The 27,953-nt window shown below is 37.7% G+C and overlaps 2 protein-coding genes across 2 annotated transcripts; one reads left to right on the top strand and one right to left on the bottom strand.

The window, feature by feature from the left end:
- Window positions 1-730: 730 nt before the first annotated feature.
- LOC135638024 (large ribosomal subunit protein uL3m-like) lies at window positions 731-19,402 on the bottom strand. The gene is made up of 5 exons (XM_065150951.1): window positions 18,983-19,402; window positions 18,572-18,781; window positions 4,245-4,349; window positions 1,359-1,472; window positions 731-1,253 (listed from the first exon to the last, which is right to left on the bottom strand). Exons 1-5 carry the CDS (start codon window positions 19,304-19,306, stop codon window positions 1,080-1,082), a joined length of 927 nt encoding a protein of 308 aa, XP_065007023.1. The 5' UTR covers window positions 19,307-19,402; the 3' UTR covers window positions 731-1,079.
- A 1,169-nt stretch (window positions 19,403-20,571) lies between these two features.
- Window positions 20,572-27,724, top strand: LOC135638513 (GTP diphosphokinase CRSH1, chloroplastic-like). The gene is made up of 4 exons (XM_065151645.1): window positions 20,572-21,112; window positions 21,781-22,713; window positions 26,657-26,944; window positions 27,330-27,724. Exons 1-4 carry the CDS (start codon window positions 20,693-20,695, stop codon window positions 27,465-27,467), a joined length of 1,779 nt encoding a protein of 592 aa, XP_065007717.1. The 5' UTR covers window positions 20,572-20,692; the 3' UTR covers window positions 27,468-27,724.
- Window positions 27,725-27,953: the final 229 nt, after the last annotated feature.

The raw sequence follows: 27,953 nt of genomic DNA, 5'->3' as shown, positions 1-27,953 counted from the left end.
GTTTGTGCGTTCATGGCGGAATTTATAGTAATTATAATTTATATCAAATATATATTCGAGTCATTAAAACATAATCCCACTAACATTTTGGCATTTATTCTTAATTTTTTAATAGTTTTTAAGATTAAAAATTTATGTTAAGAGATTCTAATGTTAAATCTATATACTCTGTTTATTTCTGATGCATAAAAATAAAATATTATATTATTTATGACATTTGAAAAATATATATTTATTATGTTACTCTGGATTTAATAAATATCTTTAGTAGAGTTTAAAAATCTTATTACTTCTCAAGAATCATTAATCTCAAATGACAAGAATTTATCCTTGAAAGAAGATAAAGATGTCATTCTTACAAATAAGAAACATAATAATAATAATAATAATAATAATAATAATAATAATAAAGATAAAGAGAAGAATGATACTCAAATGAAGAAAAAAAACATAATTATAATTTTAAATAAAGATAATTATAACGAAAAAGAATTACCACGAAAATTCTAAATCTAGAAGAAGGTGCTTTGTTCCATTACCCTAATCTGCAAGTTTTGAATGTGATCACAAGAAGCTTTATTCTACTGATAGAACAGTTCAACAATATATAAACTGAAATAAACATAATTGATTGTACTACGAATGTTGACTGTTTTAACATTTATTATAAAGAACATTATCTGATTCATAAGAATTCAAGCAGCTAAGAAAAATAATCATTACCATGATATTGACATAGTTGCCCTCAAACACACTCTTTCATAGGTTGCCTCACAATTGAACCAGCAGTTCATACAGGAAAAGAGAAATGAGTGGCAAAGGAAACAAAAACAATAGCAATGGAAAATCTGTGACCACACCGACGCAATTTTCATGAAATAATAGTAAAGACAGCCAATTTATATAGGAAAATTATTGTGAATTGCCACTTCTGTTACAATAAGTGATCAGAAAATTTCTCTGAATACCTGACCTCAAAGAAGTAACTGCTGCCGGAAGCTTGTAACATCATGTGTGCAATTCGAGACAGTAATTCTCAAATCTCTGAAATTAATTTCCTAAAAACCTGCAACCATTGGTTAATCTGCTGCGATGAAGGGATCAACTTCCCCAAGTTCAGCAGTTAGCGGTTCCAGTTCTGATGTATCTTCACCTTCAGGGATAAAGTGGGTCGGAAATGGTAGTAGAGATATGTTTGGCTTCTTGTATACAGCATCTTTGATAAAAACGAAGTTTCCTTCAGCCCCCGGTACCTGCAGCATCCAGAAGGTGACAAAACCATGGCAAGATGAATTTGCAAAGCATGTACATAATTTAGCATTCATATATAATGAAAGGTGAAATGCTGATCAGCTTACCTGACCCTTCACCCACATCAAGTTTCTGACAGGGTCTATTTTGTATATCCATACATTCTTTACCGTGCACTGCTTTCCACCCATTCGTCCAGGCATTTTCTTTCCTTTAAAGACCTATTTAACAATCATGATATAAGACCATATTTTATACATGTGTGTGTGTATATATACACACACATACACTGGAAATAGAGATGAATTGAACAAAACATTACCTTTTGCAAAATCCAGACATTAATTAATTAGTGATGGATAAATGATGGTATACAAGAAACAAGTAGCTGAAGTGGATAGTCATCGCTTGTAAGAGATGGAACAGCATGAGTATTGGCAGGGTCAGATGCTGAATTACATCTGTAGAAAAGGACTGCTTCTATGGCTCAAACTTATGTTGTCACTCAAAAGAAAAGGAGTAAACAAGTATCAGGGGTTGTCAGTAAGATATCGAAGCACCAGGTAATGGCCATATGAGCATCAATACTATTAACACCACATTTTTCTATTATGTATGCAGTAATATTTACCAAGATGTCTTTTAGATTAGTCTAGAAGCTGCCGAGGGAAGGTTCAAAATTTCAGAATAACAGCCTGTATAGCAACCTATAGAGATGGATTTAACTTCCAGTTATATGTTAAAAGATCAAGTTTCAGTTTTAGAGGCCAAGGACAGACAATGTCACATGCAAAATGGAGCTCGAACTAATAGACTAGCCAAGCCCCAAGAGGACTACAATAATCTTGTCATCTTCTCAATCATTTTGAAGCCAACAGCTTGTTTTAAATGCATTTTTTCCAACAAGTTGTCGGATCAATACAGTATTATTACACTGAGATATATACCACTCTGTTTCTATCAGTATTACTGAAAGTTTCATAAAAAATAAAGGTAAACAGTGTCTACCACATGGTATTGAGCTCTGTATTTCAATACTTGGTTGGACCAGTACTATACAGACCAGTCAAGACATACCAATCTTAACTGTCTCCTAAACCATGGAATATACTAGAGCAACTTTAAATAATAACAACTCAATAATTGCCAGATTTCCTAACAGCAGTCGAGCAAACGACAGAGCAACTCCCATGCAACTGTGCTTCCCAGAAGATGCACATATACAATAGTACTTAGCTACAAGATATAAGTGCATGTGTATGCATGCTGCTCTTAAAGAAACATAAAAAATCCCAGAAAATGTTTGGAGCACAAAAATTGAAGTCTTTGACAACCTAAAGAAAAGAATTCAATAACTAAAGCCGAAAGCAATTGTCTTTCAACATTGAACATCCAAGGGGCCTAGAACTCTGATTCATCAACTATGAATGTCTTAGATCCTCAACCATCACGGTGCATCAATACACCGACCAACCCCTTATGGTCATATCACAGCGAGGTTTCTTTTTCTGTTTTCATGCACTGCTTTCTAAAATTTTGTTGGCCAGCCCAAGTAGATCCCAACAGAGCCAAATCATGGTATCTCTATCTTCCACATTTTCCTATGTTGTGCAAAGGTGCCGAAAACCGGATCATCCTTGAAGCAGATAAGGGCCTTTCAGTTGGGTTCTCTTTCTATTATTTTTTGGACATTTTAAATCATTTTAGACCAACTATAGAGACATACATTGAGTTGTTTTCTCATCTATGGATCCTACTTTAGTAATATATAGGGTACGAAAATTCTCTAAGCCTTTAGAGGTTTTTTTTGTGTATTTAGGGAAGCCAATTTTCTCATCTTATGCAATTCTGAGATTCTGAATAAACAGACTCTTCTCCCATAAAATATTTTAGTATGCTGTATATATAGCATATTATAAGTCCTGGAGGCTATGTCTTAGTATTGATTATTTCATTATTCATAATATATTTTTCATAGTTTAGTTATAAATTCTATAATTCCTCCCCTCTTTCATCCTTGGGAAGCCAATTTTCCTTACTCGAATTGAGGAATACCCTGACAGAAGAATCATCTCGTATCAGCTAGTCTTTTCAACAGAACATATACTAATAATAGAATCTATCCTATCCTGAATTGGCAATTGCTTTTTCATATCTTGACAATACTAGGTATCAGGAAAATGCTAATATGACAGGTATAAGACCAAAATCAAACATAGAAGTATCACATCATTGTTAGTCATAAGATCATCCTACCAAACTGCTGCAGCAGTTATAGTGCAAGGGTTAAGTACTATTGTATATGTGATTTTAAGATGAATGACTTCATGACAAACATACAGTTCCTTAAGGCTGTGCAGCTCTGATTATCCTTTTCCTGCCTCGAGTGTTCAGCTTCTAATCCCCTTATTAACACAGTTCCCTACATTGTTGGTTTACAAATACCATGTCATCTCTAACTTGTACCGACATATATTCTTTAAATGCATTTAGTCATCGTCTTTGGGTCCCATCCTCATCTATCATTATAACCTATTGTATACCTATATAGCACAGGCATCACCCACAGAATATGTCATCACTGACTAGTAAAAATTCAAGAAACGTAACATCTGATCTGAAAAATCATATGCTTATAGGGAGTTGTTTTTGAACTCATAGACACCTTTTATAAAGCTTTTTTTCTGAAAAAAAGAAAAAGACACCTTTTGTAAACACATACCTATTGGCATAATTACTTCTAGTATGATGTGCTTGAGAATGCACAAGATGATTAGAGTTGAAATATTGGATGCCAAATAGGTGTTATCCTATTTGAGTTTTGTAAGAGCTTCACATCAGAATATTTGCTAGTTAGACAGATGCCATGACACAGCAGAGAAACAATAATCAAGAAAAGGTTAATAGCAGATATGCACATGATCCTTCACATATTATTTAAGTATTAACGTAAGTTGCAGTCACATGGAGACATCGCTATAATATATGCATACCTTTCCAGGAGCATCCCTCTGGCCTGTAGAACCAATGCTTCGATGTGATAATGATGCACCATGTGATGCAGGCATTCCACTAAAACCCCACCTTTTCATCCCACCCTATTGATAATAAAAATAACCAAAAAATTAGCTAAGGAGATAAACACTGAAAGAGACATACTATGTAACAGGTTCCAACAAAAGCATTACGGTAAAAGTGAGAGCACAACATCAAAGTGCATTAGTAGCTTTCAATGGTCCTATGATTTTTACCAAGAAATGAAGGCAACTTACAATAAGATTTTATTTAAGAATACATTCTCCATTTCTTCCCTCGAAATTTCATTTAAAACAGAAAAAGGAGGTATATCTATTAAGCTAAATGATTTTTTCTTAAATACACCCAACTTGGAGATGTTACCTAGCATAACTCATAACTATAGAAAAGCAATATTTAAGATAAAGTTGATAAATTAACTAAAAGACCAAATCCATACAAATGAAATGTTTCGAATGCATATTGCAAACTGAAACTGAGAAAAGAATGCTTCATCCTTGTGATATCCACATACCTCCCAGCATAGACAAAGGCACATTATTATATTACATTTTATCCCAATGTCATTGTTATACAGTTGCATCACATATTTTTTTTATTTTACATTCTATACTAATGCCATTTTTATACAGTTGCATCACATATTGTTAAATGTTAAGAAAATGTATGAGATAGAGAAATTTGATAAAATAATATATTAAATTAATGCTAGAGGGATTCCATACCAAATGAATGCACACCAAATACACAAGGGACATGAGATATCAAACCATATCTATCCATATATGAATACTTTGGTATGAACTAAGATCTAATCTAATCTTTTCATCAAGGTACATGCTCAAATTCATGATATTGTGTAACTTATTCTTAAACATTTAATCCAGTAATTCATCCATATTCTCAACAATATAATATGTGCCTAAAACATCCAACGCATTCTCAGATTGTGGCATTACCTCATTGTTGTTGAATCTCGTATTTTGATGATGAAACTACTTGATATATGTTTATGATTTAATCTGCGTTTTGAGTGACGCAGGATGCTTCGATCAGGATGAGACAATTAAAGCAGGAAAATCATGTTGTGCCGAAAGAACATGTCAGAAGATTGGACGTCGGGCCGGTGGATCGGTCGGCGTATCGACAGAAGGCTTCGGGCCGTGGACTCGGGCATTCGGCCAAGAAGAGCAGGTATTGTGCCAAGGATATCGGAGTTGCGGAGTCAACTGGCCGATTGGGCAATAGGCTGCAGGAGAGGACGATGCGCCGAAGAATCGGACGAAGCGTCGAGAGACCAATGACATGTCGGACAACTTGGTTAATTGCTTAGGATTAATTGTCTCGATCGAAGTTTTGTTTTAAGTGTGCAGGATTAACTACGATAAGAGTAAGACAAGCAGCAGGTGTTGTGCCGGAGTCAAGATCAGGATCACGTTGGGAGTTCGAGAGTTCGACGGAAGTTCGGACGGTCGTCGGAGGTTCAGCGAGAACAGATCCGAGAAGTCCAGAAGCTTGCCAAGCGAAGCTCGTCGGAACTCGCCAAGTGGATCGTCGCAAAGTCCAGGAGTATGCCGGATGTCCGCAGAAGGATCACCGAGGGTTATCGGTTGATCGACGGAAGTTGGCCGGAAACTCGCCGGAAGAAGCGATTGACGTATCGGAGCAAAGCTGCAGAAGTTGTCTTAGAGTTAATCGTAGTTAGCATGATGATTAAGCATGAAAATGGGAGGTGATCCCATTAGCTTAATCTTGGGGCAATTGGGCCCCTGAAAAGATTCAAAGTGGGCCGAATGGAGTGAACCATTCGGACCCTGATTGCACCAGGAGGTGCAACCGCCCCAGCCAGGAGGTGCAACTGCCTGGGCTGTGGGGTTGGGAGGTGCAACCGCCCCAGCCAGGAGGTGCAACCGCCAGGGCTGCGAGGCTGGGAGGTGCAACCGCCCCAGCCGAGAGGTGCAACCGCCCAGAGCTCAGTCTTCGAGCTAGACTGGGCGGTGCAACCTCCTCTGCCAAGAGGTAGCACCGCCAGAGCTCAAGTTTCGAGCTCTGCCAGGCGATGCAACCACCGAGCTCAGTCTTCGAGCTCTGGCAGAGAGGTGCATCAGCCTGAGCTCAGTCTCGAGCTCTGCCAGGTGATGCATTCACCGAGCTCAGTCTTCGAGCTCTGGCAGAGAGGTGCATCAGCCTGAGCTCAGCTTGGAGCTCTGCCAGGTGATGCAACCACCGAGCTCAGTTTCGAGCTCTGCCAGGTGATGCAATCACCAAGCTCAGTCTTCGAGCTCTGCCAGGTGATGCAACCATCGAGCTCAGTCTTCGAGCTCTGCCAGGCGGTGCCACCTCTCCAGTCAAGAGGTGCAACCGCCTGATCCCAGAATTCTGGGATTTGATCGATTTGATCGTTTTGAGCTCGAATTTTGAATTGGGTTGGGGCCTATAAATACCCCACCCATTCAGCACTGAAAAGATACAGACCTACATCGAAATCTTGATCTTTTCTGTGATTCTAAGAAGCTCAAAAGTGTTGTAAAGCCTTTAAGTCTCCTCCTTCTGTTCTTCAAGTTTTCAGTTGTAAAGTGAGGAGAGAAAGGTCTGTAAAGGTTGTCTCCTGAGCCTGTCAAAAGGAGAGAAATTGTAAAAGGGAAGTTTGGCCTTCGCCCATTGAAGGAAGGCACCTAGTTGACGTCGGCAACCTCATCGGTGGAGGAAGCCAAAAGTGGAGTAGGTCAAGGCTGACCGAACCACTCTAAATCTCTGGTTTGCGTTTATTTTCGAGCACTTTATCATTACTGCAAACCTCCCTCATTACTACTGCTCTCTGCGCTTTCACGAACAAGTTCTAAGTGTTGTTCTTCCGAATCTGCATTCAGACGTAAATTCGTATTTTCATACATTACAGTTTACGTTTACGTTTGATTCTGCAGAACTGTTTTCCGTGCTTTTACGAACGAGCTTCTTTGCAGTTTACACTTACACTTTAATCCTATTGATAACTGCAATCTGTCCTCTACGATTTTACGAACGATTTTCAGCATTTAGACGTAAAACTGCATTCAGACGTAAATCGGATTTCCTCGCTCAATCATCAGATCTCAGTTCACATTTACATCTTGATTCCAACTGCATACTGCCTTCTGCAAGTATACAAACAAGTTTTTGAGTTTAGACGTAAATCTGCGTTTAGACGTAAAACTGCGTTTAGACGTAAATCTGCGTTTAGACGTAAAACAGCGTTTAGACGTAAATCTGAGTTTAGACGTAAATCTGCGTTTGGACGCAAATCTGCGTTTAGACGTAAATCTGAGTTTAGACGTAAACTGCGCTTAGACGCAAAACTACGCTTAGACGCAATCTGCGCTTAGACGCAAACTGCACTTAGATACAAACTGAGAATTTGCTTTTGCATCATAACAGTTTTTGAACGAACGCAGCTTTTGGTTTTTAATCATTGTAAGATTTCCGCTGCACTAATTCACCCCCCCCCTCTTAGTGCTCTCGATCCTGACAATTGGTATCAGAGCGGGGTATTTCTCATTTCGGATTTACACCCGAGAGAAATGACTTTTCAAGAGGGCTGTTCGGTCTTTCGTCCACCGTTCTTTAACGGATTGGACTACACTTATTGGAAAACTCGAATGAGAGTTTTCTTAATTTCTCTAAATCTGGATTTATGGAATATCATTGAAAACGGTTTTCAACTTCCCTCCAAACCGATGAACGAATGGTCGGTTTTGGAGAAGAAGAATTTTTCTTTAAACGCAAAGGCTATGAATGCCTTATTTTGCGCATTGGACAAAAATGAGTTCAATCGGATTTCTACGTGTGAAACGGCTTTCGATATTTGGCGCACTCTTGAAATCACGCACGAGGGAACTAGTAGAGTCAAAGACTCGAAAGTTAATATTCTACTGCTTGATTTCGAGCTTTTTCATATGAAACCAAGCGAAACCGTTGTTGACATGTACACCCGTTTTACGGATGTCGTCAATGGTTTAAAATCACTTGGTAAAAGCTTTTCGGATTTTGAACTCGTTAACAAAGTTTTGCGCTCACTTTCTAAAACTTGGGATTCAAAAGTAACTGCTATTCAAGAATCGAAAAACTTGAACCATTTTCCACTTGAAGAACTAATTGGTTCATTGATCACATATGAAATGACGTGCAATGCACGTGAAGAACTTGAGAACCACCTTCCAAAGAACAGGAAGGATTTGGAACTCTGGACAAATGAATGCCACTTGAGCGATGACTCAAGTGATGAGGACAATGATGAACAAACCAACCTTCCAAAGAACAGGAAGGATTTGGGACATAGAACATTTGAAGACCACTCGAGCATAAGCTCAAGTGATGGTGAACTTAAAATGAAACGAAAATTAAAAAGCAAAAAGAATGGAACTACTTGCTTTAAACGCAAGAAGAAGAACAAAAATTGGGATGAATCGAGCTCCTCCGAAGAAGAGAAAGTCAACAAAAGCAAGGCGGCAAACTACGCCTTAACAGCCTACAATGATGAGGTAATCGAAATCCCCCTAATTTACTTCGAAATTACATGATGCTTTTCATGATGCACTTTTCTTTTTCTTTAAATTTTGTTGAAAATTATATTTTTAATAATTTAACAATGAAAATGCAAAAATATGATCATGCTTGTAATCTTGAAAATGATAATGAAAATTGCATGTCTTATGTTAATGCAAGATAGAAATCTAATGATTTTACACCTAGTGAGATTAATCTTATGTAAGCAAGAATGTATATTTTGATGATTTTCATATTGCTTTTCAATGACGATACATGGCTTTTGTCTGGAAGGCTTGATATTTTTCATTGTCTTTGTTTATTAAATATAATGTATGGTTTTGACATAAGAATAAAGATTTGAGCATGCTATTATAAAGTCAATCATAAATTAAAATTAAAGAAGTTTTAGGCATTTATAAGAATCATTCAAAATTATCTTCAATAAAACCTTGCTTAATGTTGCAATGAAAATATTAAAGTTATACTTGATGATTTCAGATTTGACAAATGCTACACTTTAAATATGAATCATTCTTCAATCAGATTAAATGCTTCAATCATTTTTCTAACTCTAGAGTTCTCGATTTTGGTGAAATACAAGTGATAAATTCATTTATGATATCTTGTAAATCACTTGAATTATGAATGAGTTTTTCTTTTTTATGATGTGTTAAAAGAATCACTTAAAAAGAAAATGTTTTTCCCATTTTATCGAGATTAATGATTTCATGATATTATGTGAATCTCGAAACTGATTTTGATGAAATAGTAATAACGTTATTCATGTTATGAATCTTAAAAATGATAATATGCTTCATGTGATAATATGAATACATGAAACACTTATGATATTCTGTGTATTCATAAAATATTTATCTCATCATCCAATAACTCTTCTTGATATTCCTTATGAGATGAAATGAAATAATGCATGAAATACAAATGAGGAGTTAATGATCATGCATAATAGGATGTAATGAATTCTAGATACCATCGTTTGAATATCTATAATCATGTTGCCAAAATGATATATCATGAATGCTTGAATATCATGTTTGATATGCTCATGATGATGATTGATTTTTCGGTATCATGCATAAAATTTTTTGAAATGTAATGTTAATGAATTTGTGCATTGAAACTATAATGATGCACAAATAAGAATGATTACTTACCTTTGTCATGATTTAGAAATTGATGTAAAGGGTTTTTCCCTTGTTGACAATGACAAAGGGGGAGATAGCTAGTTTGCACAAGTCAAGAAGATGCAAAAACTTGATTGCCAGCTTGCCTATCGTAAGTAGCAAAGTTTGCTAACTTGCTTATTTCAAGAAGCAAAAGTTGTCTTCTTGAACATCACCATCTTGAATATCTCAAGAAGCAAGACTTGCAACTTGCACATTACAATAGGAAGCAATAATCATGAGCCTACACAAGAAAGTTATCTTGCATTTGCTTTCGAAGTTTTTTGCTAGCTTGTATATTGTGAAACTTGTACATCGTAAAAATTGCTAGCTCGTAGTCTAAAGAGAAGCGAAAAGCTGCTATCTCAAAAGAAGCAAATGTGCTATCTTGCCTATCTCAAGAGGCAAAAATGCTAACTTGCACATCTAGCAAAACTTGACAAATTTGCATATATCAAGAAGCAAGAGTTGCTTTCTTGAACATCTCAAAATTGCTAGCTTGCGGGCCTTAAAATGTAGAAATTTTTTGCTAGCTTGTATATGGTAAACCTGCTATCATACTATCATGATGATGAGTATGTCTTATCTTTATGATTGTATTTGAAAAACTATGGCAAAAATACGTCCTAATGATTGAACGTGTTAAAATTATTTTTCGAACCTTCTTGATTAAATCACTTGATTGGCATAATGATTTTACACAATTACATGTTGAAAATTATGTGCTTGAATACAAAACTTCCATGATAACAAGCATGCTTTACCTTCATGATTGTAATTGAATATCTATAGCAAAACCTTGTCCGAATGGAAGAAAGAGTCAAATTTCATTTTCGGATTCTCTTGAATCTAACATATCAAGTTCACTCTCTTCCAAACTTAACAAGCATATGTCATATCAAGTTTAGTTCATATCATTGATTTTTGACATATGTAATTAACTAGCAAATACATTTCTCATACACACATCATGTGAAAAATATTTTTTGAGAAATGGATTTGATGAATATGGATGAAAGTGTTTTTACTTGCAAGGATTTATTTCACATACATAACAACAAGCACTTATGCTTAAAATTTGCTTATATCGTTCTCCGTTTTGTTGATGACAAAGGGGGAGAAATATATGAATTGATGCTATGAACACTGATGCTAGGCTTGCATCATCAAGAGATATATGAATTGATATGATTGCCATATTTGCAATGCTTGCATCATTAAGAGATATATGAATTGATGCTATGATTGCCAAACTTGTATTATGCCATGTTTTCATCATGCGTTAAGATATCAAGAACTTGTATCGTAATTTTACGCGTTGATATCTTACCATGTGATGAACTGCTATAATTGATAAACACTTGAAATGTTTGCATTATGATATCAAAAGCTTACATCGTAATTTTTTCATGTTGATATTTGATATTAGCAAACTTGCATGATGATAAAACTTGATAGTATGATTTTCATGCAATGAGTTGAACCAATATCACACACACTTGTTTGTAGTACTTCTCCTTTTTGTTGATGACAAAGGGGGAGAAGTATGTTGATGACATGACATGTGATGCATAAGTTTATGCATAAGTTCATGTTGACGTGTTGCAAGTATTCATGATGAATATTGCAATGACTTGAATTCAGTTTGAATTCAAGGTTCTATCAATATGGCATATTGATAGGGGGAGTTTGTTTAAACTCCGGGAGTTAAGTTTAACTCCGTCATCAAGTGGTTGTCATCATCAAAAAGGGGGAGATTGTTGAATCTCGTATTTTGATGATGAAACTACTTGATATATGTTTATGATTTAATCTGCGTTTTGAGTGACGCAGGATGCTTCGATCAGGATGAGACAATTAAAGCAGGAAAATCATGTTGTGCCGAAAGAACATGTCAGAAGATTGGACGTCGGGCCGGTGGATCGGTCGGCGTATCGACAGAAGGCTTCGGGCCGTGGACTCGGGCATTCGGCCAAGAAGAGCAGGTATTGTGCCAAGGATATCGGAGTTGCGGAGTCAACTGGCCGATTGGGCAATAGGCTGCAGGAGAGGACGATGCGCCGAAGAATCGGACGAAGCGTCGAGAGACCAATGACATGTCGGACAACTTGGTTAATTGCTTAGGATTAATTGTCTCGATCGAAGTTTTGTTTTAAGTGTGCAGGATTAACTACGATAAGAGTAAGACAAGCAGCAGGTGTTGCGCCGGAGTCAAGATCAGGATCACGTTGGGAGTTCGAGAGTTCGACGGAAGTTCGGACGGTCGTCGGAGGTTCAACGAGAACAGATCCGAGAAGTCCAGAAGCTTGCCAAGCGAAGCTCGTCGGAACTCGCCAAGTGGATCGTCGCAAAGTCCAGGAGTATGCCGGATGTCCGCAGAAGGATCACCGAGGGTTATCGGTTGATCGACGGAAGTTGGCCGGAAACTCGCCGGAAGAAGCGATTGACGCATCGGAGCAAAGCTGCAGAAGTTGTCTTAGAGTTAATCGTAGTTAGCATGATGATTAAGCATGAAAATGGGAGGTGATCCCATTAGCTTAATCTTGGGGCAATTGGGCCCCTGAAAAGATTCAAAGTGGGCCGAATGGAGTGAACCATTCGGACCCTGATTGCACCAGGAGGTGCAACCGCCCCAGCCAGGAGGTGCAACCGCCAGGGCTGCGAGGCTGGGAGGTGCAACCGCCCCAGCCGAGAGGTGCAACCGCCCAGAGCTCAGTCTTCGAGCTAGACTGGGCGGTGCAACCTCCTCTGCCAAGAGGTAGCACCGCCAGAGCTCAAGTTTCGAGCTCTGCCAGGCGATGCAACCACCGAGCTCAGTCTTCGAGCTCTGGCAGAGAGGTGCATCAGCCTGAGCTCAGTCTCGAGCTCTGCCAGGTGATGCATTCACCGAGCTCAGTCTTCGAGCTCTGGCAGAGAGGTGCATCAGCCTGAGCTCAGCTTGGAGCTCTGCCAGGTGATGCAACCACCGAGCTCAGTTTCGAGCTCTGCCAGGTGATGCAATCACCAAGCTCAGTCTTCGAGCTCTGCCAGGTGATGCAACCATCGAGCTCAGTCTTCGAGCTCTGGCAGAGAGAAGCAATCGCCTGAGCTCAGTCTTCGAGCTCTGCCAGGCGGTGCCACCTCTCCAGTCAAGAGGTGCAACCGCCTGATCCCAGAATTCTGGGATTTGATCGATTTGATCGTTTTGAGCTCGAATTTTGAATTGGGTTGGGGCCTATAAATACCCCACCCATTCAGCACTGAAAAGATACAGACCTACATCGAAATCTTGATCTTTTCTGTGATTCTAAGAAGCTCAAAAGTGTTGTAAAGCCTTTAAGTCTCCTCCTTCTGTTCTTCAAGTTTTCAGTTGTAAAGTGAGGAGAGAAAGGTCTGTAAAGGTTGTCTCCTGAGCCTGTCAAAAGGAGAGAAATTGTAAAAGGGAAGTTTGGCCTTCGCCCATTGAAGGAAGGCACCTAGTTGACGTCGGCAACCTCATCGGTGGAGGAAGCCAAAAGTGGAGTAGGTCAAGGCTGACCGAACCACTCTAAATCTCTGGTTTGCGTTTATTTTCGAGCACTTTATCATTACTGCAAACCTCCCTCATTACTACTGCTCTCTGCGCTTTCACGAACAAGTTCTAAGTGTTGTTCTTCCGAATCTGCATTCAGACGTAAATTCGTATTTTCATACATTACAGTTTACGTTTACGTTTGATTCTGCAGAACTGTTTTCCGTGCTTTTACGAACGAGCTTCTTTGCAGTTTACACTTACACTTTAATCCTATTGATAACTGCAATCTGTCCTCTACGATTTTACGAACGATTTTCAGCATTTAGACGTAAAACTGCATTCAGACGTAAATCGGCTTTCCTCGCTCAATCATCAGATCTCAGTTCACATTTACATCTTGATTCCAACTGCATACTGCCTTCTGCAAGTATACAAACAAGTTTTTGAGTTTAGACGTAAATCTGCGTTTAGACGTAAAACTGCGTTTAGACGTAAATCTGCGTTTAGACGTAAATCTGCGTTTAGACGTAAATCTGCGTTTAGACGTAAAACAGCGTTTAGACGTAAATCTGAGTTTAGACGTAAATCTGCGTTTGGACGCAAATCTGCGTTTAGACGTAAATCTGAGTTTAGACGTAAACTGCGCTTAGACGCAAAACTACGCTTAGACGCAATCTGCGCTTAGACGCAAACTGCACTTAGATACAAACTGAGAATTTGCTTTTGCATCATAACAGTTTTTGAACGAACGCAGCTTTTGGTTTTTAATCATTGTAAGATTTCCGCTGCACTAATTCACCCCCCCTCTTAGTGCTCTCGATCCTGACAATTGTTACCAAGTCAATAATTAGAAAATTAGCAGTACAAAATCACAATCAATTTTTTGGAACTGGTTGCACCAAAAACCTAAAACACAGCTGGTTTAAATTTTTCAATACCTTGAGTGGAAGTGAAAAAGAAGAGAGAAATAAAGAAAAAATAAACAAGAAAACATGAAGGATGAAGCAGCAGAAAGAAGAGGAGTTTATTTCTTGAAAATAAAATTATGGAAACCAAGACAGTACCTCTTAGAACAGTAAAGAATGTAGCTATCAACTTGTCTATGACCTATTAATGTTAATCGAGCAATATGGAATTAAAAAACAAGCAGCCAAACAATAGCTACTTATTGATTGCAAACTTATGCTCTGGCTCAGAAAGTTTCAACTTTGCTCATGTTACAAAAAGATTGGAAGCTGTGGTAAAAGAAAGGAGTACTCAAGCTTTCTCACTAACTTTAGCAGCGACAAGTTTAAATTTGTTTCTTATCATATTATTTTAGTATGTATTTTTGTCATTACTTTTAGTTGATATTTAGGCAGTCTTCAATCCAATTTTAAGTATATCTGGTGTGTAAAAGATATATAATTATAGGACATATTAAGCAAGTTGTTTATCTATTAGGAGCCATATTTAGAGAGTTATAGAAGCTCTTTTGGTGAGTGTCTGAGAGACGAAATTGCCAAAAAAGAATTTAGTTAGTCCCTCTTAGTAGGCCATATAAGTGGTTTGTAAGCGTTTGATGCATGATTGAGACCGAGTATTTTCCTTATGTAATAAAATATTCAGATTACTTAGATCTCCCATTTTATCTTCTTAGTAGGTCTAACCTGACAAGAAAATTGTATATCATTTTTGTATCACAGTGATGCGAACTACCATGACCATGCAATGTTCTTCAATAACAAGTCTATGGCAGAGGCAACCAGAATTGATGTCATTGTTGGCAAGACAGAGTTCTGGGAGAAGCTATTGCAACATGTTTCATGTTTGCAGCTTAGAGAATTCAAGTTCCTACTTGTAGTTGCGATCAAAGAAAACTACAGCAACACCACAAGATGCTTCACCAGCATCCTTGACACCAATTGTGTTATCTCCTCCATACAAGTGGTTTCTGGAAGCTCTAACAACCCACATATAAATCTGGAATAATCTCAACAACGAATTAAATTTTTTAGTTTCTTGAAATCTGTTACGACAATTTAAGAATAGTAGATAATCAAATTAGTTAGCATTTCACAGACAAATCTAACAGCTGAAAAGTATTTTCATCATGTCAACCACTAAATGAAGCTTTAATATCTCAAACTTTGGCTTGAGTCAATGCTAACACTAGCAACGGCTTTCTACATCTATAGAGAGAAATCTATGATGTCATTTATATCAACCATGATCATGTAAAGAAGAAAAGTGTTTTGGGTAAGGAATGTAATATAGCAATATGTTTTTTAACCACCACACCATGGTAAATTTTGGAAAATCAATGAGTGATTAAAACTTTGACAACCAACTACTAGTCAAGTCAGGAAAGAGATGACTAATTAAGCTCTCACACAAACTTCTAAAGGTAATAGGTTTGCCTTTTAGTGTCTATTAGTTGCAAATGTATTTCCATAGTGATAGCATCAGGTCGCCCACAAATTCACTAGAATTTGATGAGTTATGACCAAGGTTCTAAATTTCGAATGATACCGCCCATACCGGGTGGTACATACCGGTCCACCAGTAGACCGGTACACGAACCGCCCGCTACTGGGTGGAACGCTTGATATAGCCCCGTATCGGACATACGGGGTTGTATTGGGTGATAACAGTCGAAATTTCGACCGTTACCACCCGTCACAAGTCGATAACAGTAAATTTCGACCGTTACAAGTTGGTAACAAACAATTTCGACCGTTGCCAACCTGTAACTGTGTTCCAACGATCAAATTGATCGTTTGAGCCCTTTCTCATGAGTTTTTAAATCCATCCTCCCCCATAACAATTCAAATAATTTTTCTGTAGATATTTCAATATTTACAGAAGGACGATCCGTAATGGACCGAAATACGAACATTGCATAAAGCTATTCCTCAAAGCCCAAAAAACATATATGACACTATTCTTACCTAATTTACATTGATTTTGCTAAACTTATACTAAATGTATATTTATTTCTAACTTAAAAACCCTATCTTAACTTTTTTTCTATTTTTGGAGGATTTTATCCCTAAATTAGGCATACCGCTCGATACGCCTAGATGTATCGCTCGGTAAGCCGTACTGTACCGTACTGAGCAAAGCTCAATATACCGGTACGATACGAAATTTTAACCTTGGTTATGACTACCTACCTTCCTACTTGAACTCATCCCAAACCCAATAAAAAGGTACTCGGGCCCAGATTACGTGAGTCAGTTGGACCATGATATCAAACCAAAAACGACAGACTACCATCCCTAGCTCAGATTAGCAGGATACCTACAATCTGAGCTCAACCAACTACCTAATTACCCAAACCCAACTGGGCTATCTATTTCTCAACCAAAAATTGTCTCAAACACAATTAAATGGTACCTAGACTAGGTTTAAGCATGTAATACTCTGTTACCTAAAAAACATGATCCGCAATCATCCCTAATTTCCATCAGTACTTTTAGTTGAGATTTTAGGGAATATCTAGAGTCCAACTTTGAGTCTATTTAATGTCTAAGATTTGATAAGTTAAACAAGTTGTTTAGCTATTAAATGTATTTGGAAGCTTGGTTTTCGGAGAGTGACAAGATTACTGGCAAAAGATAGCTTTCTCCATCAACACCTCTTAACAGGATATATGTAGTCTCTTGGTAGCCTAAATACATAAATAGTTATAAGCCCCTGAGGCATGGCCATGAGACTGATTATTTTATACAAAAAAATGTTTTAAGTTATTTAGAACCCTCCTCTCTTGTTCAGCCTCAGGAGGCCTATTCTCCTTGTATCAGAAAACACCTTAAAAATCAGGTCTTATACTATCCACTTAGACTTCTTCTAGAGAAACTTAAGAGGAACCTGAACAATGGAGGTAAGAAGAACAACTAAAACAAAGCCAATCTTAAAGGAGATTTATGCATCAAAAGTTTTGGATAATTAGCACAATTTTTTTTTGGCAATTTTTGCATGTTCAATAAGATATCAGGTGGGTTTCAAAATGAGGATGCAAAAATGACATGCAAATAGACTTTAATCACAACAGCTATTATAAGTTGTGTACAATATTTGGATAAATAATGTGAGGAGATGAAGACAATGCACATACAGCATAGTAAATTTTGCATCTCCACTCCTAACACAATATATTATGAAGGAAGCAAAATAACTGTTAACTGGATTTTTTTTCCTTCTTTACAATCTCACACACCAAAGAAATACTTTGGCAATTTTTTTATAACACCTTTTGTTTTCCAACATTTTTTAGCGCTTCTTCCATCTTCCAATCCCTTGTTAACTTGAAACTTCTTACTAGAGCGAATGTAGGTCATCATGCCATTATTTTCCTTAACTATGAAAAACAATTGAATTACGATAATAATATTAAAAGGTTTCAAAAAGCATAGAGCGGCTTATGTTATGTTTTGCTAGAAAATCTTCCATCGAGGAATTACATGTGTGTTAAAAATTCATCAATCTCATTTCCTATATATGTTTCCTAAAATATTTTTCTATGCACACTACAAAAGGTTTGCCCCTTCCACACAAATGTACCAGTAATCATCCCACATGGGTTACTCTGAGGCCTACTTTAGCCTTATCAAAGTTTCACAAAGCCCACATCCATTATATCAAGATTCTCAATTTCGATGTGTACCGCCCATACCGGTCCGAGAGGATACCAATACGCGAACCGTCCTCTACCGGACAATACCAATATTTTGACCGGTACCGCCCCGGATTTCGACAATTACCATAGTTTCATATGTGGAGCCTGTAAAAAGACTGAATAATTTATGAACTGAGAAACTCTTAATCAGAAAAAGTTTTCTTTTTAAGAAAATATGATAGTCAGACATTGAAAAGTACCGCAAGTATTTAAGACAAACTCATATTTGGCTATTTCTATGGTGTGAAAATAGTAATTTGGGTTAACATATGCTAAGATTAGTGATTCTAGGTATGTCATCATGAAACAATTAAGTACGTACATGGAAGAAAATAAAATAGTAGAGAGAGGATCAATTCCATAGGCCAATCTTTTTAAACAAGATAGATCATATGACTGTAGCAGAAGACAAGCATCCGATACCTGAAAACCTTTACCACGTGTAATGCCCGTGACATCAACATATTGTCCAGGAATAAAATGCCGGACTGTGATCTGTGTACCTACTGGAAGAAGTGCATCTTCTGTCACTGGGAACTCCTTCAGCTTCCTCTTCAGAGGAACCCCTTGAGCTCTGAAGTGTCCCACTTCTGGCTTTGTCAAATGCTTCTCCTTCTTCTGTCCAGCTCCGACCTAATTATCATCAAAGCAAGTATAGTTCAAAATTCATGCTAGAAGTAAAGAATACTATTCTATTGTTATGAATTACGCATATTTAATTACCCCAAATGTTAGAAAAGAAAAGAACTTAATGGTAACGTTGAAGCGAAAAGCCTCAGATACTCTAACAGAGAGTAAAGCCCAAGATCCAATATTTTTGTCTGATCAACACACCTGTAGAGAAAAAATCCCCTCTTTTTCGACAGTCTTCACCTGGGAAACGATGTTATCGTCCATCCAAAGCACAGTGATCGGAATCCTGGCGCCCCACTTGTCCCATAGCGCCGTCATCCCGCACTTGACGCCGATTGCCCCTGTCCTTCTTGAGCTGGGTGTCATAACCCCAGGCTTGGCCTCGATAACCCGACTGCTGGCCTCGATCTCGCTATCTCCAACGACTGGCAGCGCGCAGAAGCTTCGCTGGTGGGGTGCCTCGAGCCTACAGCTGAAGGAGAGCAGACGGAGGCGAGAGAGGATGCCTCTGGAGGCGGCCGACATAGCGACCGAGGGACGATATCTTAGGGTTAGCGCAGAGGAATGTAGCGGGGAGAAGCGAACAATGGGTATGATGGTGGCGGAGGCGGCGGGCGGGTGGGCGGGCGGGCAGTCGGGTGCAGACGTATAGGGTTTAGATAGTTGCCAGTTTCTCACGAAGGTTTAGCAAATCTCGCTGCGTTGAAAGTGTGAACAGTTTTCGGAAATAACATTAAATTAAATTACATAATTATACATTAATTATTTCAAATCTTCCACCAAATTAACTATATATATATATATATATTACCAATACTACGATTGTATTTAAATTTCAACTCACATGTTGTGGAATTGAGTATTATCGTCAATCCAAACAAATATATATTGCGCATATTGTGGAAACATCAAAGATAACCTTTAATAAAATGTCGATGTTCTGATGGATTGGTAAGGATGGAAAAATATATTTTTAACACACTCCCTATCCTTTTAAACTCATATTTGAAATTACAACGAAAATGACTTCCCATAAATTAAGTAGATTTTTAACATACAATTCTTAAATATAAGGTTGAAATTGTCCAAATTGACTATTGTGTGTCGAACTTATTTGGATATGTTTTAAGCAAAAATAAATAAATAAACTTATAATATTCATGATCAGAGGAATGATGATAAAAAAAGAATGAGATATTATCCTGATATAATATTTTCATAGGATTTTTTTATTCAGAAATTAAAAATAATATAACTCTATCAAAAATATTAGAAAGAAAAAAAATAATATTGGACTACTAATTTAATCCAAATTGGATTTCCATGCAGCATCTTCTTCTGCTCTTTTGATCTTTTTATAAAAGGATGAGACTCTTTTTTTTTTGTGTAATATGGAAATAAGGAGTGTGATAAATAAAAAAAGCCCAAATTCTAAGGCTTTTCCCATCAAAATTTCCATAATTATAAATTATTTTCAATAAAACCCTATAGCGATCATTGGATGGTCAATACATTTAAATCAGAATGAGGTAATTTAAACTATTTCCAAGAACATTTACAGTTGATCGAAACTTCATTAATTTAATAATAATAATAGTTTTATTAGTGTTATTATTCAAAATATTTTAATATAATAATAATAATAATTTTTAGATTTTTTGATTATTAATTTAATAATGGGATCGAAACTTCGTTATTATTGTTAATAATATTTTAATAATAATAATAACTTTGTTATTGTTATTATTCTTAGTAATTGGGCGGCACCGCAGCCAATCCGTCCTTCCCACCACACAAACCAACGCACGAGAACCAGAAGCCTCTCCGCCACATGGTTAAAGGTCACCGAGAAGCCGTCACTCCAAATGGAGCAGAACCACCGCCGTCCTCCACCACTGCTTCTCACCCGCCATGGCGGTGGCCGCCTCCGCGAACCACCACCTCCTCCTCCTGCGGCTCCATCCTCGCCGTGTCCCGAGTCCCAGGACTCCCCTCCTTCGTCGGAACCTTATTCCCGCCCTCTCCACCGCCTCCCGCCGCGACCTCGCTCCGGGAATCCGGTCGTCCTTCGCGGCCGCTGACGAGGCCTCGCCCAATAGCCCGCCGTTGGTGGAGCAGCCTGGGGGGAAGATGGTGGTGGAGTTGGTGGGCGCCTTCAACGAACTGACGGGTAGGATGGGCGGCGTTCTCTCCACCACCTCCTCGTCTCGGTTGCTCTTCAAGACTCTGAAGCTATCCATTCCCCTGCTCCAGGCTCTGCCGCTCGCTCCCGACGGACGCCCGCCGCTCTCCCGTGCTCTCTCTGTTGCTTGCCTTCTCGCTGATCTCCAGGTGTGCATATGCACTTCAGTGATATTCTCAACATATACCAAGGTGGAAAAGTAAAACCTTTTCTTGTGGTTGGAGATGATTGATCCATTCGCTTCGTAGGTTAAAGAAGCAAGTAGATTGATGGAAATGTTCAAATCTTGAGTTATACTTTACGAGGTCATTGGTCTTCACAGATGGCAAATATACTGGAGGGCTTTGTCTCTATGAAGGAATGGAGTTCAATCTCTATGATCATATAAACCTTGTGTTTGTTCTTTCTTTTCATTATCATTATAATTAAGTTCGAGCAATTCAGAAGAGGAGAGTAAAACGTAGCATTAAATTCCAATCATAAACAAAAATCTGCAAGATTTACCTATTCATATGAAGGAAGAACTTGGCATCAATTTAGGGTCAAAGAATAGTGAGGCTAAACTGCTCATCGGGTCATGGTTACTTCTGATTGGACTTCTAGATTAATGGAAATCGTTTGATCTCCACTGTTTCAAATTGGTTTTGACTTGTTTGACTTCAATATTTTTCTACAAACAGAATTCTATTTGTTTACGTGTTGCTCTACATTTACATTGTATGTTCTTCTTACAGTAAGGGCCTTGTGAATTTAAGCTGTGAAAATGTAGAACAAATTGATTGAACTTTAAGTTAACTAACACTAGTTGGAATAGTAGATGGATGCAGAAGTTATTTCTGCCGGCATGCTGAAGGAAGCTTTGGAGGCAGGTGCTATCACCTTGCATGAAGTCAAAAGCGAAATCAGTGTTAGTACTGCCCATTTGTTGCACGAGAGCATGCGCATAATGCATGTTCCTTCTAAAGTTGAGATATTAGATGACGAAAGTGCCAGTGCACTGAGGAGATATTGTTTAACCTACTATGACATCCGTGCATTGAGTCTAGAGCTTGCTGTCAAACTTGATATGATGAGGCATCTTGATTACCTCCCAAGATACCGCCAACAGATTAAGTCTCTGGAGGTACTGAAGATATATGCTCCATTAGCCCATGCAGTTGGAACAGGTTCTTTGTCGCTGGAGCTTGAGGACCTCTCCTTCCAATATTTGTTTCCCTATTCCTACCTATACGTTGATACATGGTTGAGAAGTTATGAGACAGAGATCAGACCCCTACTGGAAGTGTACAAGGAGCAGTTGCTGCAGGTACTAAAAGCTGACAGTGAATTGGAAATGATGGTGGATAGCATTTCAATCCGTGGTCGATACAAGAGTCGTTTCAGCACCATGAAGAAACTGTTGAGGGATGGACGCAAACCAGAAGAAGTGAATGATCTCTTGGGTTTGCGGGTCATCTTAAATCCTCGACCTGGTGATGACATGCCAGAGAGGGGTGAAAGAGCCTGTTATAGGACACATGAGATTATCCAAACTCTGTGGAAAGAAGTACCCAGCAGGACAAAGGATTATATTACCAGGCCCAAGAAAAATGGTTATAGAAGCTTACATGTTGCTGTTGATGTCAGTGAAGAAGGAAGGGTGAGGCCACTGATGGAGATACAGATACGTACTAAAGAGATGGACTCTTTGGCTTCTGGTGGAGCTGCTTCTCATTCTCTGTACAAAGGTGGTCTTACAGATCCAAGTGAGGTTAGTAGCTTAAAATTCTTGCGGCTCAAATCACATCTTTTCCATGTCTCTCCTTTTATTTAATAAAATCAACTATGTTACTTCCTAGGTATCAATTGGTAGAATGATTCAATAAAAGGCTCGTGTGTTCCAAAATTGTAGGATGCACCTGCACAATTCCTATAACTAGTTAATTGTCTTGACAAGATGCATTGTACATGAGCTGTTGCATATGGTCTCCTTGATACCTGTATGTTTCTCTTTGAACCAATTATGTTTGTTCAATTTATCTTTTGCCAAATATTGGGTAAATTGACAAATGAAGCTCTATAGTTCAAAAAAAAAAAGAAAAAAATCCTTTGAGATGATGAGTAGCTTTCAGGTGCAGTTCCACATACCAAGAAACTCCATGTTAGGCATCTAGAGACAGTATTGGTTTAAATGGCTATGTACATATTTTTATTAAATATCCTAGTAGGAATCAGGAAGCAACTTTGGTTTTAATTGGCTATGTGTAGAGCAGGGTTTGTTGTACCAATGCATATTTCCTGTTATGGGCAGTATATACCGGTCCGAAAGGGGACCGATACACGGATCCCTCTATACCAGGCAGTATCATTACATGACCCCGTATTGAGCAATACAGGGTTTGTACTAGTCTATAACGGTCAAAATTTGTCCGTTACCAACCAAGGGTTGAGATTGTCCTATTTTAAACAATCAAATTGATACAGAGTAGTAGATCAATAGTGAAACTAGAGATCCGACATTATTCTCCATGCTCCGCACCTAAATATATCATAATCATACTTGTCTCAGGAGCCGTTTCGGACACGTGTAATTCACGACGATCAGACTTTGACAATCACCACATTGATGCACCAATGACATTCAGTGTATTAGTATACTATGTCGTCGGATCAATTTTAGGATTGGATCAGACAAACATATCAAATTGATATACAAATACATAGGATCGAGGACCCCAATCGACCACCCATAGAGTCTCATCGTTTCTTTTGGTGGTAAAACTACGTATATCAATCAATTGATTACTTGATTCATTTGAACCTTAAAGTTTATGTTGTTTTAAAAAAAAATCTAATAATTCAAATCATTTATTTATAGATAATTTAATATTAAGGGGAGGATGGTCCAGAATGTACCACAAAACTCCTCGTCAAAGTCCAAAAAAAGATGTCTTACTATTTTTTCCTAATTTAGATTATTTTTACTAAAATTATACTAAATTTATATTTATTTTCAACTTTAAATTCCTAATCAAACTTTTTTATTTTTCAGATATTTTTGGAGCTATTTTGGGCATACTATAGGTATGCCTTGGTGTACCGACATATGGTATATCAACACACCTTGATACATATCATACCAACAGCTGGTTGGTACATCAGTACGGACCGATAAAATAAACCTTAGTGTAGAGTATACATAAATATTTCAATTTTAACCTACTATTCATTTATAAGCAAACAATGTCTTACGGTTAGTTTTGACCATAAATTTATAGGATAGTATGATGATTTTATGTTTGTCTCTATTCCGTAGCAATGACTTAGTTAACCTGAGTGTTTTTCAAATTAGAGCTATATACATAAATCATTTTTATTTTATTTAATGAATGATTCTGAACTTTAAATATGTGAATGGTTTGAACTTTGTTGAACTGAATATCCATTAATAAATACAGAAGTTAACCAGCTTCTGCTACTGCTCGGTTATACCTGAGAAACATTGAAATAAAACTGGAGGTGACTGTTGGCTAAATCAGTGCATGCAATATTATGTATGAGGCATCATGGTCGTTCCAGATTAATTTAACATTTCAAGGTGGGCTAGAAAGCCTGCTATCATGGCATGTATTTCAAGAGGTGACACAGATGGATCATAAGCATGATTTGTTGAACTATTAGTATTTCTTTGTTGGTGACAGGGAACTTTTCAAAATTATATTTTTAGATGTTCAGAAAAGCATAAATAAGATATTTTGATGCTTTTGTGCACCAGAATTGCGAAAGCATAGAATCTCATGTATGACATGTACTGCTGAAAGCCTGAAACTCTAAATGAGGAAAATTATGGCAAGATGAAGCTAAAAACTTTTTCAAAAAAATATTGCATCTTACAACTTTCTGGTGCTGGTGTAATTAGATGTAGGTTCTTTTTTGTTTTTGCTGCAGTTGGAACATATCATCAGCATAAAATACACAAACATTGAAGAAGATATATTAAACCAAGGATTTTGTATTCAAACATGCAGAATGTGGTCTTTTATCCAATGTGTCTAATTATTGATAACTCTATGAAGTCATTTGTTGTTTAATTCAATGATTTTAATTTCGAATAATACAGCCCGTACTGGGCGCTAGCGTCGATTGGGACTGTTTTCACTCCGCTATCACCTTAAATCGACCAGCAGAGGGAGAAGAAAAGAGAAAACCTGAAGATCCGACGTCGCTCTCCCTCGATGATCCCGATCTGTCGTCGCCCTCCCTCGCTAAATGCCGCAGATGATGTTGCCTCCTCGTCTGAGGTGACGAGGCCTCGGCGTCGTCGGCGATTTCTACTCATCCGCACAGGGAGAGAAGAAACCTTGGCGACGTCTCGACAACGTCGCGGGGAGAAGCGGTTTCTTCTCCCCATGTAGGCAGAAGGAACGAGGTGTTTTTTTTTTTTTATAACTTTTTTAGAGAAGAAGGAACCCTCGATTGCTTCTCCCCACGAGGGCAGAAATCGAGTGACGTCGCCTTTCTTTTTTTTTCGCGCGGGGAGAAGGAAACGGTTTTTTCTCCCCATGTGGGCAGAAACCGAGCGACGTCACCTTTCTTTTTCCTTTTTTTTTTTTTTACGCGGGGAAAAGCCTTTCTCTCTCTTTTTTTTTTTTTTGCGCGGGGAGAAGGAAACAATTTCTTCTCCCCATCATGCAGAAACCGAGTGACGTCGACGATGCAACATCGCCTTTCTTTTTTTTTTTTTCGTGCGGGGGAGAAGGAAACAATTTCTACTCCCCGTGCTGGCAGAAACCGAGCGATGTAGCCTTTCTCTTTTTTTTTCACGCAGGGAGAAGGAAACCTCCTTCTCACACAGCTAGAGCACGGAGAGAAGGAAACCTCCTCCTCACGTGGACAGAGAGTGGTATACCGAAATGTACTGCTCGGTATACTTATACCATACCATATCGAGTTAAGTTCGAAACTCCGGTACGGTACAAAATTATGAACCTTGGTTTAATTCAAATTTTCTTCAAATATTTTGTGAAAAACATCACCGAAAATGTATCTCACAAAGTTCATTCTGACTACAAGATGATGAGTTGCAAGGGTATATATATTGCTAACTTACAGTGAGAGTATTGGGTTGACTACAGTATGGTACATTTTTGTTCAAGAAATTAAGTAGATTATATGCGTAACTGAGTACAAATGGGACAAAAAAGAAGGAAAAACAGCTGTTTGTTAGCAATGTAAATTTATATATAACAATATCTTACTTCATACATTGCAATTTAAGCAAAACCAGAATTATCTTCAAGTCACATATACTTATTAAGTGTTCTGTTGTTTCCTGCTTCCCAGGTTATCTAAATTCATCTTATTAGGCTTTCTTTTTTTTTCATCAAAAGAATTTCTTCAGACTTTTCTATGTGAATAATCCTACTATCTTTTATTATTCACATATACTTATTAAGTTCTATGTTGTTTACTGCTTCTCAGGTTATCTAAATTCATCTTATTATATATTTTTTTTGTTCATCAAAATAATTTTCTTTAGACTTTTCATTCTGTATAATCCTACTATATTTTATTATTCATGTATACTTATTAAGTGGTCTGTTGTTTCCTGCTTCCCAGGTTATCTAAAGTCATCTTATTTTGCTTTCTTTTTTTGTTCATCAAAATAATTTCTTCAGGCCTTTTTGGGTAATCCTACTATCTTCTAAATTCAGGCAAAACGGTTGAAAGCAATCATGATGGCTGCAGCCGAACTTGCAGCTCTGCGTCTTAGAGATCTCCCATCTGCAAATCATAGAGGGGGACTCGATATTGACCACAGAAATCGAATTTTTCGCCTTCTTGATAAAAATGGTGATGGGAGAATCAGTATTGAGGAACTTACTGAAGTGATGGAAGAGCTTGGTGCTGGAAGTAAAGATGCTCAGGAGCTCATGCAACTTCTTGATTCAAATTGTGATGGTTCTTTGAGCTCTGAAGAGTTTGATCTGTTTCAGAGACAGGTAAGGTTTCAGTATAATGGCAAGATACACTGGTTGGCCTGCTGGTTTCTGTAGGTAGTATCTGTTGCAATTCATCATCTCCCTCTTTCATTGTTATTCTGAATAGTTCAATCAATCACTAATTTGTAAAGGAGTTCAATCTTTGTTTTCTGTTGCGCATTTTTCATCTGAAATGGTGGAAACTAATGTCATCCAGTGAAACAGAGGCTCGAATAAGATGATTCGAATTTGACAGTTTGAATTGGGAAGGCCATATGAAGACTATATCTTGCAAATTAATGCAGCACTTTAGAAGGCACAAATTAGAATAATGATTCTTAATGAATAAACAGCCGTTGACATGCTTTTATATCTTGATATACTAATGAATCAGCTGGTATTACAGGTTCAATTTATGAGGAATATGGAGGAAACAGATGATCACTACAGAACCATGCTGGGAGAGAAGCTTCATATGAGTGACAGTACTGGCTTAATTCAGGTTTACCGCAAGGAGTTAGGTGACAAATTAGCAGTGAGCTAAATTCATTTAAATATAAACTATCAGGTGATCAAACTTACATACAAAAATGTAAATATTTTTTCATAGTGTTTTAATTCTCTTCATGAAAATGTCCATCTGTCTATCTGTTGTATTATCTTTTTTTTTGCCCTCAATACTTCATCTGGCCATTTAGCATCTTCTGTAATTACCAAATTGGAAATTGCTTCCTTCCTGAGATTTGCCATGCAATTTGACCAATTTGATATCTAATGAACACTCCATGAGATTTTGTTGTTTCCCTGCAACCTTATGCTCTCTGATGAGGAACCGCAAAGAAATGGGCCAAAAAAAAGCAAAAATACAACTAATGATGATGTATTCTGTGTGTTTCAGTGTCTTTGGCATCAGTAGAAATGGTCAATATGTGTTAGTGTAATTATAATCAGATGTATTGACCTTTAAAGTTGCAGAGATAAACTTGCTTCTTCTTGCCATTATATAATCAAATGTCCAAACCCTATATAA

The sequence above is a fragment of the Musa acuminata genome, chromosome BXJ3-5 (genome assembly GCF_036884655.1).
Source record: "Musa acuminata AAA Group cultivar baxijiao chromosome BXJ3-5, Cavendish_Baxijiao_AAA, whole genome shotgun sequence".
Classification (NCBI taxonomy): Eukaryota; Viridiplantae; Streptophyta; class Magnoliopsida; order Zingiberales; family Musaceae; genus Musa; species Musa acuminata.
This window is presented reverse-complemented; position numbering and strand designations above follow the sequence as displayed.

What these genes read in the sequence shown, in the direction of transcription:
- LOC135638024 (XM_065150951.1), bottom strand. Translation starts at nt 19,306, where the DNA reads ATGTCGGCCGCCTCCAGAGGCATCCTCTCTCGCCTCCGTCTGCTCTCC. An exon ending in AGGGGATTTTTTCTCTACAG is followed by an intron (nt 18,782 to 18,982) that starts GTGTGTTGATCA and finishes GATGATAATTAG; the next exon opens with GTCGGAGCTGGACAGAAGAA. An exon ending in TGATGTGGGTGAAGGGTCAG is followed by an intron (nt 1,254 to 1,358) that starts GTAAGCTGATCA and finishes TGGATGCTGCAG; the next exon opens with GTACCGGGGGCTGAAGGAAA.
- LOC135638513 (XM_065151645.1), top strand. Translation starts at nt 20,693, where the DNA reads ATGGCGGTGGCCGCCTCCGCGAACCACCACCTCCTCCTCCTGCGGCTC. An exon ending in GTCTTACAGATCCAAGTGAG is followed by an intron (nt 22,714 to 26,656) that starts GTTAGTAGCTTA and finishes TTCTAAATTCAG; the next exon opens with GCAAAACGGTTGAAAGCAAT. An exon ending in TTGATCTGTTTCAGAGACAG is followed by an intron (nt 26,945 to 27,329) that starts GTAAGGTTTCAG and finishes CTGGTATTACAG; the next exon opens with GTTCAATTTATGAGGAATAT.